Below are 17,084 nucleotides of genomic sequence, written 5' to 3'. Positions count from 1 at the left end.
AGGTTCTGTGTTTCTTTAGTGGGTGTCTCTGGGCTTCATATGAGGGGATGGTGAGCTCTGCACAGAGTAGGGAGACAAAACAATTCCTTCTCCAGCTGGGGACCAAGGACAAATGATCCAGATCTCAGGCCCAAGAGCAGAAACAACGTGGAATGAAGAGAGAAAAACAAGGATGGGATTGCATGGGCTGGGGCTGCAATTGGACAATTAACTCCAATATGCAAATGGAGCAAAACCTATATAAGTGAGAGACCCTGTGACCAGTGGGGCATTTTGTGACCATTTTGGTTCATCTTGGATGCAGCCCTGCCTGGGCTCTTGTGCTGCCCAAGGTGGATCCATTGGGGCCTCCTAATAAATCCCTACTTTATTTTTTAGTTCTGTCCAGTCTCTGTTCTCGGGCAGCCTTCTCAAGGCATCAGTTTCTAGTTCCATTTCTCTCTCAGCAATGCCTGTCCTGTTCCATGGCATTTCTAACTCAGCATTTCTTATCTCCAGGTTTGCACACAGATGCACACTGTGTGAGTCTTCTGCCAGGCTTGGAGAATTCCCTACAAATCCATTTCCCACACCCCTGGGGATGGTGGGGGCAGGGTTGGGGTGATTAGTGGCACCAGGACAGGGCACGGCCAGGCATGGGGTGTTCCCCAGCCCTGACACTGTCTCCTGTTGATGTAGGGTAACCCTCATGTGGGGAATAATGTGTTCTGACTCCATGATTTAGAAGGTTGAACAATTGCTTTATTAAGCTATACTATATTACACAAATACTGTACTAAATTACATACTAAAGAGATACTATACTAAGGAAAACTAAAGAAAAACTCCTGATTGTCTGAGAGTGTCAGGACACAGCTTTTGACTCAGTTAACCAAGGAATCAAAACAACTTCCACTAGTGTCTAATTAACAAATCACTTTGGGTAAACAATCTCCGTAACACATTCCACATGTGCCAAACAACAGGAGCAGAAAATAGAAATAAGAATTGTTTTCTCTTCTTGTGTGAGTTCCTCACTGTTTTTCCCTAAGAGAAGCCCTTAGGAAGTTGTGCCTGCTGCTCTCAGTGAGGAGAGCTGCAGGCCCTGTCCGTGTCCCTGCAGGTCGCTGGCCCTGGGCCAGCAGTACAGCTCCCTGGGCTCCCAGCCCATCCTCTGCGGCTCCATCCCCGGCCTGGTCCCCAAGCAGCTCCGCTTCTGCCGCAACTACATCGAGATCATGCCCAGCGTGGCCGAGGGGGTGAAGCTGGGCATCCAGGAGTGCCAGCACCAGTTCCGGGGCCGCCGCTGGAACTGCACCACCATCGACGACAGCCTGGCCATCTTCGGGCCCGTCCTGGACAAAGGTACCCCGGGGGGGCAGCTGGGCAGGGGCAGGGCTGGCACAGCTCCCCTGGGCTTTGGAGTACACCAGGATTCTGCACTGAGCTACTCACAGTTCCTCTGGGCTTTGGGGTGCACTAGGATAGTGTACTGACCTCCCCTGGGCTTTGGGGTGCACCAAGATAGTGTACTGACCTCCCCTGGGCTTTGGGGTGCAACGGGATTGTGTGCTGAGCTCCCCACAGCTCCCCTGGGCTTTGAGGTGCACCAGGATTGTGAATTGAGCTTCCCACAGCTCCCCTGGGTTTTGGGATGCACCAGGATTGTGTGCTGAGCTCCCCTGGGCTTTGGGATGCACCAGGATTCTGCATTGAGCTCCCCACAGCTCCCCTGGGTTTTGGGGTGCACCAGGATTGTGTACTGAGCTCCCCTGGGTTTTGGGGTGCACCAGAATTGTGTGCTGAGCTCCCCTGAGCTTTCGGGTGCACCAGGATTGTGTGCTGAGCTCCTCTGGGTTTTGGGGTGCACCAGGATTGTGTACTGAGCTCCCCTGGGTTTTGGGGTGCACCAGGATTGTGTGCTGAGCTCCTCACAGCTCCCCTGGGCTTTGGGGTGCACCAGGATTGTGCATTGAGCTCCCCACAGCTCCCCTGGGCTTTGGGATGCACCAGGATTCTGCATTGAGCTCCCCACAGCTCCTCTGGGCTTTGGGGTATACCAGGTTTGTGTATTGAGCTCACCTGGGCTTTGGGGTACACCAGGATCATGTACTGAGCTCCTCTGGACTTTGGGATGCACCAGGATTATCCTGCTGGACAGGGAGAGGCTCTGATGTGTCGTGGCAGGCTCCAAGTCAGGTAATAATTAGTATTGACTCTATGATTGCAGAAGGTTGATTAATTGTTTTATTATACTACATTATTAAGAAGCTTAATAACTCTCACGGAGAGTCTGATAGAGCTTTGACTTAATTGGTCAATCTCTTCAAACACCATTTAGTGTCCAATTAAGAAACTATCTTTTGGTGAACAATTTTCATAACACATTCCACATGTGCACAACAACAGATGCAGCAAGTGGAGATAGGAATTGTTTCTTATTCTTTTCTCTGTGAGTTTTCTCTGAGCTTTCTCACAGCTTCCCAGGAAAATCCTGGCAGAGAGCTGTCTCTCTCTGTTCAGAGGATATGTGATTACCACACTCATGTGCCAGCTTTCAACCCAAATGTCTCCAGTTTCTTTCTCTTCCAAGTTTTTGGTGTGTTCCCATCACAAGGAGGGAAAGGTTCCCATCCCAGGAGCTCAGAAGGGTCAGGGAGGATGTAAAGGAAGGGAAAGTTTAGCCCCAGGCACTCTCAAGTTCTGGGATCAGGGGCTCCACCTCCCTGTCCTGGGCATGCAGCATTTCCAAAGTGGGTCCAGCAGACCCGTGGGAAGAGCCAAGGAGAGGGGCTGTGCCTGAGCTCTTTGGGATCAAGGCAGAGCCACTGAAGCACAAACTGCTCACCCCAAGAGGTCCCTGGGCTCAGGTTTCCCCTGCAGTGAGGAACCATGGTTGAAATCCATGGTCCTGATCAGGCTTAGCTCAAGAAATCTTTTTTTTCAATGGGATTTCAATGAATCTTTTCACAAATGAGCCCAAAAAGCAGGAAATAAGGACAGGTTATAAATTGATTTTCCCTCTCCTCTCTCTAAACTCCTTTTCATGCCCTGCTCCTGAAATGCCACCTTTCTAAACTGGCACAGGTCAGGCACACTGGAGCACTGATGAGGCACCAGAAAATTGGGGTTCCCAGAGACATCATGGGGCATGACACTGGAAAAGGGAGAAAGGGCCCCAAAACAGCCTGGAGGGAGGTGCTGGAGGAACAAATCATAGAATCACAAAATTCCCTGAGTTTGAAGGGATCATCCAGTGCAGCTCCTGCCCTGCCCAGACGCCCCAGAATCCCACCCTGGGCATCCCTGGCAGTGCTGTCCAAACCCTCCTGGAGCTCTGGCATTCCCTGGGCAGTGCCAGCTCCTCTGGGGGCAGAACCTTTCCCTGAGATCCACCCTGACCCCCCAGCACAGCCCCATGCTAACCTGTCCCACATCTCAGATGGCCCAGAGCCCAGATGAAAAAGCATTCCCACAAAACTGAACCAAGTGGAGAATTAAAAGGTCCCAGTGGATAAAAATCTCCAGTTTTCCCATGGATTTTGCTCACTCTGTGCCACGTTCAGCACAAGGGACATCCACAGGTGATATCTTGCTTCCACAGCTTCATAAACAGAACCAAAACCATTTCCCCCACCCCTTCCTGGCTGCTGACACCACTGGGTCCCTGCAGCCCAAAATCTCTCTATTGCACAGAAATTATTGTTTGCAGTGGTACTTTGGAAATGGGAATTTTATGGTACAGGCTTCAAGGAACTGGAGAAATTGGGGTGAGAGCAGGACTTTGGACTCTTTCCCAACAGTCCCCTGGAGAACGCAGGAGTCCTGGTGAATCTTTCTTTCAAAGCCCCAATATTCTGCAAAGAAACAGTTCATGATATCCTTTTTTTCCAGTTTCAGCCTCCTAGTGAGGGTAGGTATCGTTTCAGATCCATGAAATGTCAGTTGAGAATTCCAGTGGAAATCATTCCTTTGTGTTAATGTGGCATTCTTTGCAGGAACCAGGATTGTCAAGCCTTATTAGAGCACTAATAGGCACCATGAGATTCATTTCCCCTCTGTTGTGCCAGAGTGTATTTTGGGGTAACTATTGTATTTACTACCAAATAACATGTCAGCAGGGCTCAACACACTCTGATTTGCTGCCTAATAAAAGCCTGTCCTAAATTTCAGCACTTAAAAGATCAGAAAGTTTTAATTTTCTTAAAAAACTGTCATAAAAAATTCTAAACAAGTTATGAAAGAACTGCTCAAGCATTGAGACACTGAAAATCTCTCAGCACCATTTCTGTCAGCGGGAAAGCACTTAAAGATCAGATTTGAACCATCCTCCCTGTAATGAGCAAACTGAACTTTGAATTTATGGAGAATATTTTAAGATTCTTTCGGCTGCAGGGACTCGAGCAAAGCCTCGTGTGTGGACTTGCCTCAGCATCTCCACACAGCCTGAGCTGACAAGGTAAAATATCACCCAGAGCTCTGAAACTCTTCTGACAGATGGAGAAAAATGAGTGAGCACGTTGGATATTCAGCTTTGCCAGTCCCCCTGTGACATCTCCAGACAGCCCTGCCAGGCTCCCAGCGTGTATTTATCCTGGTGTCTCACTAACCTGTAAGTGGAGCAGTTAAAAATAAACAGCATCATCTGCAAAGGAGGACACATCAAAGCCCAGCCCATCTGATGGTGGGGATTATTCACATTTTTGAACTGTGCTCGTGTCTTTTCCCTGCTGCCTTCAAAATTAATGAGCAGATTGAGGATGGGACTGGTGTCACTGTGTGGCAGTGAGGAACACAGGGAGCCTTTGAGATTCCAGGAGTCTGCAGCAGAGAAAACCAGAACCTTCCCAGGCTCCCCCAGCTGAGGGAGGAGAGAGGGGATGTGGCTGAGCTCACAGGGCTGGTGACAGAGCTGAGAGGTGCTGGCAGCTCTGAGGAGGGTGGGACCAGCCCTGCTCATCCCTGACAAGGCTGTGGACACTCCTGGGCCTTCAGAGATCATGGAACAGTCTGAGCTGGAGGGGACCTTTGAAAGAGCATCTGATCCCACTCAGCCTCTTCCTTGGATGGAACAGGAGTCACAGACTGGGTTGGGTGGGACAAACCCCACCCAGTGCCACCCTGCCAGGGCAGGGACACCTTCCACTGTCCCAGGCTGCTCCAGCCCCAGTGTCCAGCCTGGCCTTGGGCACTGCCAGGGATGCAGGGGCAGCCCCAGCTGCTCTGGGCACCCTGTGCCAGGGCCTGCCCACCCTCCCAGGGAACAATTCCTCATTCCCAATCTCCCATCCATGCCTGCCCTCTGGCAGTGGGAGCCATTCCCTGTGTCCTGTCCCTCCATCCCTTGTCCCCAGTCCCTCTCCAGCTCTCCTGGAGCCCCTTTAGGTGGTTCTCAAACCAAGAGTTTTGGGCGCATTATCTGGATCCTGTGGCCTCCATTGCCATGTTCCCTTTTCCTGACTTCCAGCACACCCAGGGGTGCAGCCCCACAAACCAAACCCAAACCAGGACAATCCCTGTCCCAGCCCACACTCTGCATTTGGCCACAGAGGGTTGAGGTTTCACCTCGCAAACACCTGGGTGAAATCCCCTGTCAGAATTAACTTGGATCATCTCAGCTGCTGCTCCCTCAGGTAGATTGAGGCTATTTTGGAAAAGCTTCAAAGGTGCAGTTCTCACTACAACAGCATCAAAAATCTTTTCTAATAGAGCCTAAAAAGAAATTGAGGGTAATTTCATTTTAAAGGAGCTGCAAACATGTTAACCATGGTCACTTCCAGTGAAGGAGGGCTCAGCCTGCAGAGCAGCACAGTGTGGGAGCACTCAGCTGAGCAGACACTCATGTCCCAGTGTGGGTCCAAGCCTTCCTGGGCTGCTCCTCCCTGGGGCATCCTCCAGGCTGTGAGCTCTGCTGCCAGTGTGGGGCACAGGCTGCCCTCCCTGGATACCCAAGGGATTCCTGCCTCCAGGGCCTCCCCAGTGTCACCCACAGCCCCAACCTCTCCCCCTGCAGCCCCTGGCAGGGCACAGAACACAAAGGCAGCTCAGGGTACCCCAGGGGCTGAGCCCATGTGGGAGCTGCTGAGCAACTCCCCTGGCGAGGCTCTGCCCTCACCCACCAGGGCTCCTCCACATTTCCCACCCCAGCGTCAGACTCACAAGGTTTTGGCTGCTGTACCTGCCCAGGCTTTGCTTTCCTAAGGCCACTGATCCTCTGCAAGGAAAGACAGGCTGGGAGAGCTGGGGGTGCTCACCTGGAGAGGAGAGGGCTTCAGGGAGAGCTCAGAGCCCCTTGCAGGGCCTGAAGGGGCTCCAGGAGAGCTGGGGACAAGAATCTATCAATGAAAGGACACAGGGAATGGCTCCCACTGCCAGAGAGCAGGGATGGATGGGATCTTGGGAATTAGGAATTGTTCCCTGGGAGGGTGGGCAGGCCCTGGCACAGGGTGCCCAGAGCAGCTGGGGCTGCCCCTGCATCCCTGGCAGTGCCCAAGGCCAGGCTGGACACTGGGGCTGGAGCAGCCTGGGACAGTGGGAGGTGTCCCTGCCCTGGCAGGGGTGGGATAGGATGGGCTTTAAGGTCCCTCCCAACCCAAACTGTTCTGTAGTTCTGTGATTCTATGGTTTTGGGTTTTTTTTTCCATGTCTTAGTTTTTAACCCAGGCCATTAAAAAAAAAAAATCCCAAAAAACCAACCCCTGAGTGTGGGGTAAGATCATGTTTTTACAAGCAGATTCCCCAAGATGATTTATACTGCAGGTGTGCAGTCTGGGATAAGGAGGGAAGAAAAACCTGCTTTCCCCTTCCCTCCTTTCCCTTTTCTTTGTAAAATAAGGTCAGCTCTTATCTAAAGCCAATGGCTCTTCCAGCCAAGTCCTGCCCAAACCAGGGCTGAGCCAGCAGCCACACATTGCTCCGGGGGGGGAGCAATCACAGTTCTCTGGGCTGGTGATGAAATGCAGGATTTTGGTTAAAGCTGGCACACACACAGGGCAGCTGGACAGCGATCCCTGGGCTGGGGAGGAGGAGCAGGGCAGCAGGGCTGGACCTGCAGGGGTCAGCTTTGCAGGCTCACACCTTTCCCCACTCCCTGAGCTCCTGTCCCGGCTGCCCTGGCTCCTCTCCTGCTCTGGATTTTGTGTGGCCAAGCTTTGGTAGTGAGGGGCTACAGGAGTGGCTGTGAGGAGCTGCTGGAAGCTTTCTCCATGTGCAGCAGAGCCAAAGGCAGCTGGCTCCAAGATGGGTGTGCACTGGCCAGGGCTGGGCCAGAAGCAGTGGTAATGCCTCTGAGAGAACAGATTTATGAAGGAAAAATGAGTTACTGTGCAGGTGTAATTGTGGCCTGAGAAGAGCAGGTGAGAGGAACAGCTCTGCAGACACCAGGGGCAGAGGAGGAGGAAGAGGAGGAGGAGGTGCTCCAGATCTCAGGTTCCCCTGCAGCCCGAGGTGCAGCCCATAGTGAAAAGGATGCTCCCCATTCCCTTGGAGGACCATGGTGGTCCCCAGTCCCTGCGCTCCTGTCCCCTCAGCCCGGGCTCCTCTCCTGGCCCGGGACATTCCCGGGAAGATGCTCCGGGGCCGGGGCAGGTGCAGGGGCGGCAGCTGGGCCCGGGCTGCCGTCGGGGGTCCCGGTGAGCTCGGCTAAGCCCCTGACACGAGCTGTGAAAAGGCAGACCCGCACCACGATAACCCAGGGCTTTTCTCAGCCATGACACTCGCAGTCATTTGCATCTAAACAGGGGTGTGTGGGATCAGGGGCCGGCTTGATATAAACTCAGCAGCTTAAAGGGAGGGGGAGGGAAAGGAGAGAAGGAGAGAGAAAAATAAGCTTATACCGATGAGAAAGAGCTAAGCTTCCTCCCCTACTGTGAGGCAGGGCGAGCGATACCATCGCAGCGCCGCAGTCGTTTCAAATCGCTGCCGCATTCACACGCCCTTTAGCCATTCTGGGGGGCTGGGGAGCGCCATCAATAGGGATTTCCCAGCCGGGCTGGCGGGATTGGAGGGTGACGGCAGGACAGGGGAACATTGCCCCGTTGCTACGAGGTGCTCCTGGGGAATGCCAGTGCTCTGTGCCGTGGGTACGCTGGCCGGCGGAAACATTCCGCATTATGCTGGTAATACAGTGTGACACCGCGGGAACAATGGCAAATTGAGTGTCCCAGCAGGTAACGGGCCCGGCTGGGAGACAGTCGCAGTGGTGCACTGTCAAGGCGGCTCTAATCCTCCCTCGGCAGCCCCTCCCCTGGTTCTGGGAACGCTGCTCCCGCATTTCATCTCTGGGAAATTCTCCCAGCTCCTCGCCCAGAGCCGGGCGAGAATTTCAAGGCGAGCGGTGTGAGCGCAGCTCGCTGCCCCCCGCCAGCACCGTGCGGGGGACACGGGGACACCGGTGACACGGGGGGTACAGGGGACACGGGAGACACGAGGGGCACGGGGGACACGGCGGGTACGGGGGGCACAGGGGGTATAGGGGGGACACGGGGACACAGGGGACACAGGGGGTACGGGGGGCACAGGGGGTACAGGGGACACGGGAGACACGGGGGGCACGGGGACACAGGGGATGGAGGGGACACGGGGGTTACAGGGGACACGGGAGACACGGGGGGCATAGGGGACATGGGGTACAGGGGGGCACGGGGGACACCGGGACACGGGGGCACAGGGGACACGGGGGGAACGGGAGACACAGGGGGTACAGGGGACACCGGGGGCATGGAGGGTACAGGGGGTACAGGGGACACAGGGGACACGGGAGACACGGAGTCAGGAGGGACACGGGGGGCACAGGGAGGTACAGGGGACACGGGGGTACAGGGGACACCGGGGGAATGGGGACACGGGGGAACGAGGGCCACGGGGCAGCTGCAGGAGCCGTGTCCATTGCGGCCCTGCCCGGCGGACACTGCCAGCCCGGCTCGGCCCAGCCCGGCTCTGTCCCAGCCCAGCCCACCTCGGTCCCTGCCCAGCCCGCCTCGGCCCAGCCCCTGGCAGTGACCCTGCTCCCCGTGCCCATCCACACCTCCCAGGGACAGCGGAGCCACCTCGGTCCCAGAGCGACTCGTGTCCTCCCCCTGTCCCCGGGCTGTCCTGGGCTGGGGCCAGGAGGGCTCGCTGGCTCCCTGATGTGATCTGCTGTGGATCACGGCCACCCAAAGAGCCTTTGTCAGGCTGAGACCCCTCACTGGCAGCAGGGCCCTTCCACCGGTGCCCAGCGGTGCCAGTGGGAGCAGCTGGCGAAAGATCCCCCAGGAAAACCTGGCTGGTAGAGGCTGCATCCCTGCTGGCACATCGGAGATGGGAAGGGCAAGGAGGAAAGAGTTTGAGCTGAAAGGAGATTAAAACCTCAGCGGGATGCTGCCAGCACAGCCAGGACTGAGCAGCCCTGCTTGCAGATCCCATTTGGAGCTCCCCGGGCAGGGCTGCACATTCCCACCGCTGGCAGCCACCCACAGCCACCTCCCCCGAGAGCCTGCTGGGGCTGGCATCACCTCAGCTTGGCAAACCTGGCTTTTGGGAGCCAGGGCCACCTCTGCAGAGACACTGAGGCTGGGGAGAGGGCCTGCTGTCCCCAGGCACCAGGCAGGAGCAGGGCAGGCATGCAGGGGACAGCTGAGAGATGGCTCCTTCGTGGCTCCTGCTCTGGAAGGAGGGGACTGGCTCCAAGGTGATTTTCTCAGCAGAAATTTCTGGTTCATCCCACATCTGCTGATGACTGCTCCCATGATCTGATCACACCAGACCCACGAGGCAGTCAGAGCCCTCCAGCCCAGGCTCCACAGCCCCTGAGCTCCAGCCTCCAGCCCCTCCTGCACACTGGCACAAGGCTGGATTGACCCCAACATCTGCTCTGGATTGAGAGACCTGAGGTCTCCATCCTCACAGCTGGGCTGAAGCAGCCTGGTGTCACTGCCCATGGAGCTGCACCTCTGCAGAGCTCTGAGCCAAAAGGTGTCCCAGGGAGAAAGCTGATTCTGAGATTCCAACTGTGCTTGGGAGAGACTGGGCCAGTGCAGCCACTAGGCCAGGGTCAAACCTGTCCTCCCACAGTGTGTCCTGAATCATCCAAAACATTTCCCCAGGTCAATGAGCTCCTCCATCTCTAACCCCTGGCACAGAGCCCTTCTCTGAGTTCCCAGGCTGGGAATTGCTCCAGTAGCTCTCTCCTGAGGGCCCTCAAGCTGCTGCTGATGCCTTGTTCACCCCTGAGCTGGCTGGAATCCTGGACCCTGTGTTTGGGAGATGCTGCAGGTGTGACCCCCAGAGCTGGAGTCACACCCCTGCCCCACCTCCTGCTGCCCAAGGGCAACGCCGGCACCTCCCGCTCCAGGAAACCTCCATTAACAAATTAACAAAATAACTTCTGGCATTTCAGTGAGGTTGGGGTGCTGCTGGGGGAGGCTGGGAAGGAGGCACTGACCAGCGACCCCCGGGCTCTGTCTGCAGCCACTCGAGAATCTGCCTTCGTGCACGCCATCGCCTCGGCTGGAGTGGCCTTCGCTGTCACCCGCTCCTGCGCCGAGGGCACCTCCACCATCTGTGGCTGCGACTCCCACCACAAGGGACCCCCGGGGGACGGCTGGAAGTGGGGCGGGTGCAGCGAGGACGCCGACTTCGGCGTGCTGGTGTCCCGGGAGTTCGCAGACGCGCGGGAGAACCGGCCGGACGCGCGCTCCGCCATGAACAGGCACAACAACGAGGCCGGCCGGACGGTGAGTGCCCAGAGGGGACAGGATGGGTGACCAGAGGGGACAGGATGGGAGCACAGAGGGGAGAGGATGGCAGCACACAGGGGACAGGATGGGAGCCCAGAGGGGACAGGATGGGACCCCAGAGGGGACAGGATGGGAGCACAGAGGGGACAGGATGGGAGCACAGCGGGGACAGGATGGGAGCACAGCGGGGACAGGCTGGCTGTGGTCTTTGAGAGGGTCTCCAGGACGAGGGAAGAGATCAATCACAGAATCACAGAATAATGAGGTTGGAAGAGACCTCTAAGATCATCGAGTCCAACCTATGCCCTAGCACCTCAACCAGACTATAGCACCAAGTCCAGTCTTTTTTTAAACAATCTGACTCCATGTCAGAAGGCTGATTTATTATTATATTATATTATATTATATTATATTATATTATATTATATTATATTATATTATATTATATTATATTATATTATATTATATTATATTATATTATATTATATTTACTATACTAATACTATACTAAACTATAGAGAAAGGATACATCAGAAGCCTTATCCAGAATGACTAATAAGAACTCGTGACTGTTTCCAGAGTCCCGACACAGCTGGACCCTGATTGGTCATTAAGTTAAAGCAATTCACATGAAACCAATCAAACATGCACCTGTTGGTAAACCATCTCCAGACCACATTCCAAAGTAGCAAAACACAGGAGCAGCAATCATAATTATTGTTTTCATTCCTCTCTGAGGCTTCTCAGCTTCTCAGGAGAAGAAATCCTGGTGAAGGGATTTTTCAGAAAATATCACGGTGACAGCTAAGGTCCAGTGGGGGCAGGCTGAGTGTCCAGTCCTGCATGGACAGCCCAGTGCAGCTCCTCCTGATGGAGTAGGATCATAGGAATTCCCAGGCAGCAACTTGCTAGGATTATTTTCCAGGGCATGGCATTTCCTCTCCCTCCAAACAGACACATGGGATTAAGAGCTAAAATATTCCTTGATTCCAGTGCAAACTTCCAGAATTCTGTTTGAGTTGATGGGACCTTAAAGCCCAGCCTGTTCCACACCCCTGGCATGGGCAGGGACACCTTCCACTATCCCAGGCTGTTCCAAGCCCCGTCCAACCTGGCCTTGGACACTTCCACAGGTGGGGCAGTCACAGCTTCCCCAGGCATCCTGAGCACCTTCCAAAGCCACAGAAACCCAACCCCAGGGCAGCAGTGGCTGAAGAGGATTTTCCCCCCAGTGCCTCCTTCCTGCATGTTCTCTGTTACAACATTATCCCACACAATGATTACCTGGAGATGATAGTCACAGCCCCATCCAACTAGAATATTCCATTCCATTCCATTCCATTCCATTCCATTCCATTCCATTCCATTCCATTCCATTCCATTCCATTCCATTCCATTCCATTCCATTCCATTCCTGCAGTCACCAAGTACCTGGGCCTCTGCCTGCCCTGGGTCATTTGCAAACCCAGTGGGACCTTTCCGACAGTGCTTGAAGCTAACACTGATATGAGTTTTCCATACCACAGAAAGTAGAGGTGGAAGGAGAGAAGCCTGACACCTTCCATCCCTCACCAAACTCCAATAATTTTATTCACAATCAGTGATTATTTTTCTCCACACAAAGGAGATTTTGGTGAAGAGTCCTGTCTGTAGGTTCCCAATTTCACACACTTTTCAGTACAAACTGTTGGACTTGGGACATAAATGAAGGGTCATTAGAGAGAACAGGGATCAGTCTCCATCCACAGGGCTCAGAAACATCTCCAGCCCTCAGCTTCTCTGGGCTCTGACTGTCCACACACATAGCACAGGAAGGACCCCCACAAAAGGATCAGACATTAGGATTAGGTTAGACTGGATTAAAATGGATTGGATTGGATTGGATTGGATTGGATTGGATTGGATTGGATTGGATTGGATTGGATTGGATTGGATTGGACAGGGTTGGGTTGGGTTGGGTTGGGTTGGGAAAATGGGGTTGGGTTGGATGGGGTGGATGATGCGAGCAGCTGCTCACTTCAGCTGTACTATTGGAGTGTGACATCCTTAAAGCCCCCCAGTATCTCCAACCAGCCCGTGCTTACAGAATTGCAGAACCAGAGAATATCCTGGCCTGGAAGGGACCCACAGGGATCATTGATCCATCTCCTGCCCTGCCCAGACACCCCAAAATCCCACTCTGGTCATCCCTGGCAGTGCTGTCCAAACCCTCTTGGAGCTCTGGCAGCCTCGGCGCCAGGACAATTCCCTGGGGAGCCTGGGCAGTGCCAGCACCCTCTGGGGAAAAACCTTTCCCTGAGATCCAACCTAATCCTCCCCTGGCCCAGCTCCAGCCACTGACCTGTCACTGGTCACGAGAGTGAAGAGATTGATTCCATCCACTGCTCCTCTTGAGGGTGCTGAGGACCTCAGTGAGGTCCAACCTCAGTCTCCTCTCCTCCAGCTGAACAAACTAAATGCCCTCATATGGCCCCTCCAGACCCTTCCCCATCCTTGTGGCCTCCTTTGGACACTCTCTAGTGGCTTAATGCCTTTTTTTATGTTGTGGGCCCAAAACTGCCCCCAAAACTCAAGGTGAGGCTTCCCAGACCGAGCTTAGCTCAGACATTTAAGCCCAGGTGGCACAGGCGGGTGATGGAGAGCAAACCCCGTGTTCCACCCACTGCTCTGACCGTGCTCTGCCCCGCACAGACCATCCTGGACCACATGCACCTCAAGTGCAAGTGCCACGGGCTCTCGGGGAGCTGCGAGGTCAAGACCTGCTGGTGGGCCCAGCCCGATTTCCGGGCCATCGGGGACTACCTGAAGGATAAATACGACAGCGCCTCGGAGATGGTGGTGGAGAAGCACCGCGAGTCCCGCGGCTGGGTGGAAACTCTCAGGGCCAAGTACGCGCTTTTCAAGCCGCCGACGGAGCGGGACCTGGTCTACTACGAGAACTCCCCCAATTTCTGTGAGCCCAACCCGGAGACGGGCTCCTTTGGGACGAGGGACAGAACGTGCAACGTCACCTCCCACGGCATCGACGGCTGCGACCTCCTGTGCTGCGGGCGGGGCCACAACACCCGGACTGAGAAGCGCAAGGAGAAGTGTCACTGCATCTTCCACTGGTGCTGCTACGTCAGCTGCCAGGAGTGCACGCGGGTCTACGACGTCCATACCTGCAAGTAAGCACAGGTGGGTCTGCACTGGTGGAGGGGGCTCCAGAGCAGGGCTGAGGGGTCCCTCAGCCCCGTGGTCAGCCCCACACGTGGCCTCACGCTGCAGAGGATGGCACAAAACTCCTGGTGGCCCCAGCCAGGGCACCGAGAAGGCTCTGGGCACCTCACCCAGGCGAGGTGTGACTGCTGGTCCCTCGGGCAGGACAGACTGCCTGGGGAGGGCAGGACATGACAGGGAGGGCAGGGACAGGACAGGGAGGGCAGGGACAGGTCAAGATGCCCTGGAGAGCAGGGACAGGGCAGGGAAGGCAGGGACAGGACAGGCAGGCAGCAGAGACCAGCAAGGCACAGCCCCACGAGGCAGAGCTGCTGCCACAGCAGCCCCAGAGCTCCCAGCTCTGTCCTGCTCCACAGGTCCAGCCCCTGCAGGCACCAACACGGGGTTCAGGTGGAAATGGGTTGTTCACAGTGAAAGCTCCCCCAGCTGCTGCTGTCCTGGTCTCAGCAGATGCAGTGGGCAGAGGAGGAGCCCCCTGCCCAGCCCAGCTCCCTCCTCCCTGCTCCCAGGTGATGCTGGAGAACCAAACCTGTCTGAACACACCAACAGAGCCCACGGGTGGTCTCTCCTTCCCCCTCCCCTCTGTCCTCTCTGCTCCCCCTGCCCCACACCTCCCATGGAGCACTGCAGGAAGGCAGAGCCCAGAGCTGACCCTCTGCACCTGGCCCAGGACAGGAGCAGGGCACAGGGCACTGCTGCCACCTCCTACAGGGCACAGCATCGTCCCAGCCCCTCCTCACCATGCAGCTGCCCAGGAGAGGATTTTGGGGATCAGGTCAGTACCTATTGACTCTGCATTCCCTAACATGACTTTACACCCCAGAGGGAGCTCAGGGATCTCTCTGGGGACAGGTTACCTGCCAGGTGAGCTGCTGCACCAGCTCTGAACATGAGAGATTCCAGGGAGAGAGGAAATCTCTGTCCCAGCCTCCTTGTCTGCCTTCCCTCCAGCCAGGTGTGGCCCCACAGCACAATGCCGGGCAGAGCCTTCCCCTGCCAGGGGATTTACTGAGCTGTCAGCAATCATCCAGGAAGCTCCTGTGCCACGAGCAGGGATTTGGGCCACATTCCCCCACATCCCACAGCCCACAGCCCATCCCGTGCAGCAGAACCAGTGTTTGTCCCCCCCTGCTCCCCAGGCCACCCCTGTCCCTGAGCACATCCCCTCTCCCTGGGTTACCTCCTCCAGGAGGACTGACCTGTGAAATTAATAAATAAACACTCCCTCTGTGCTGGTGGGCTCCAGGACCTACAGCCATGCTCAAACACAGCCCAGACAGTGAACTCCAGGGAGTGGGGCCACTGCGGCTGGGGCTGCTGCTCCACTCTCCCTTCTCCTGGGAGTGAGACCCCTGCAGCTGCACAGAGCAATAAAGGGGAGAGACCCCTGGCAGGGAGCAGGGGGCCCTCAGGCAGAGCAGAACCCCAGGTCCCTCCCTGCAGAGCTCCAGATCCCTTCAGAGCAGCCTTTGCTCCCGAAAATTCAAATCCCAGAGAACTCCAAAAGCCTCCCCCAGCCAGAGCCACGCCGTCCTCTGATATGCATCTATTTAAAGTATATATTAAATCCATGTCTGGAAAGACTCCCAGTACCCGACTTTAAACAAAATCCCTTCTTTGTTTGTTTGTTTTTTAATCAAGAAAAGGTATTTAATATTAAATAGAACATTTATTGCCTTGTAATTATTTTACTGTAGCCAGGTATTCTAGCACTGAATGGAAGATCTTTTTCCATCAATCTGCTGTATCCAAAGTTTTGTATAAAGTTGTAGAGGTCGATTTTTTTTTTATTTTATATTCAGAAAATTTCTCTTTTTATAAGCATTATTTATTATACAATGTATATACTTGAGTTAACTAAGATTATATATTATATAAATATATATATTTGGAGAAAAATATATTTCAACTTCCATTTTTTGTGGTACATCATTAAAGAAAAGGTAAAAATTCAAAAACATGCACTTGCCAGCTTGTGTGGTTTGGCTCTGAGGGTCCTGCTGAACAGCTACAGAGCAGTGGGTCATGTCCCAGCTGCTCATGGACAGGGACAGCCACGGAATCATGGAATCCCAGAGTGGTGTGGGCTGGAAGGGACCTTAAGGGTCACATAGTTCCACCTCCCTGGCATGGACAGAGGTATCTCTTAAAGGAATCGAGACAATGATGGCCAAAAATTTTTTAAAAAAATTTTAAAAAGAAGCGATTTTACAGCTGAATGCTGAGATTTTGGTTCAGGGAGTGCCAGGGCACAGTGTGCACAAGTGAGATTCAGCACAGAGTCATGGAACCCGTGGGGTTGGAAAAACCCTTTAGGATCATGGAGTCCAACCATTGCCAGCACTGCCAAGGCCACCACTGAGCCCCGTCCCCAAGTGCCACATCCACACAATCCCTCCAGGGATGGGGACTCCACCCCTGCCCTGGGCAGCTGTGCCAGGGCTGGACAACTTCCCATGGATAACTCTCCCTGAAATCCCATCTAAACCTGCCCTGGCCCAGCCTGAGGCCGTTCCCTCTCCTCCTGTCCCTGTTCCCTGGGAGCAGAGCCCGACCCCCCCGGCTGTCCCCTCCTGGCAGGAGCTGTGCAGAGCCAGATCAAATTAAGCAATGGATCAAGATCAAATTAAGCAATGGATCCAAGCAGGCTCCAGACTTTGCACACTCCCCACATGTGACAGGCTGTCTCTGAATCACCTTCCAACACTTTGGACAGACCAAGGTCCACATTTTCTCATATAAAAACTCATTCTCCTGTCCATGAATAATTCTGTGGGTGTTTCTGCAGCATCCCCCTTGCATCAGCAATGCTTTTAAGTGCACACAGCTTTCCACTGCACTGGCCTCAAATGCACCTGCCTGAAGGGCAAAATATAGAATCACTCATATTCTTGTCTTTATCCCCAGATTACTCACAAAGCCACCCCATGGATCCAGTGCATGGCCAGGGTGTCTCTGCTGGTGCCACCACCCCTGACATGTCCTCACCAGAGCACCTGGCCCATGGAGGGTTCTGGACTCCACAGCTCTGGGGGTGAAGCTCTCCCTGACTGCCCCAAACCTTCCTCCACCCCACACTGTGCCCCAAAACCCATCCCAGCACCTTCAAATCTGCCTCTGGTCAACAACTCCATTTCAGGGACACATTTCTGGAAAGTTCAAGATGAA

General features: G+C 54.6%; 1 protein-coding gene across 1 annotated transcript; it reads left to right on the top strand.

Annotated features, from left to right (window-relative positions):
- The first annotated feature begins 1,044 nt into the window (after positions 1–1,044).
- On the top strand, positions 1,045–15,830 carry WNT3 (Wnt family member 3). Its single transcript, XM_064400160.1, has 3 exons — positions 1,045–1,344; positions 10,429–10,694; positions 13,389–15,830. The coding sequence occupies exons 1-3, from the start codon at positions 1,218–1,220 to the stop codon at positions 13,866–13,868; spliced, it is 873 nt and encodes a 290-aa protein (XP_064256230.1). The 5' UTR covers positions 1,045–1,217; the 3' UTR covers positions 13,869–15,830.
- The last annotated feature ends 1,254 nt before the right edge of the window (positions 15,831–17,084 follow it).

The sequence above is a fragment of the Passer domesticus genome, chromosome 27 (genome assembly GCF_036417665.1).
Source record: "Passer domesticus isolate bPasDom1 chromosome 27, bPasDom1.hap1, whole genome shotgun sequence".
NCBI classification, from domain to species: domain Eukaryota; kingdom Metazoa; phylum Chordata; class Aves; order Passeriformes; family Passeridae; genus Passer; species Passer domesticus.
This window is presented reverse-complemented; position numbering and strand designations above follow the sequence as displayed.

Bases quoted from the DNA above. Each gene is read 5' to 3' on its own strand.
- WNT3 (XM_064400160.1), top strand. From the start codon at position 1,218: ATGCCCAGCGTGGCCGAGGGGGTGAAGCTGGGCATCCAGGAGTGCCAG. The intron at 1,345-10,428 runs GTACCCCGGGGG...CTCTGTCTGCAG, and splicing joins CGGGCCCGTCCTGGACAAAG to CCACTCGAGAATCTGCCTTC. The intron at 10,695-13,388 runs GTGAGTGCCCAG...TGCCCCGCACAG, and splicing joins ACAACGAGGCCGGCCGGACG to ACCATCCTGGACCACATGCA.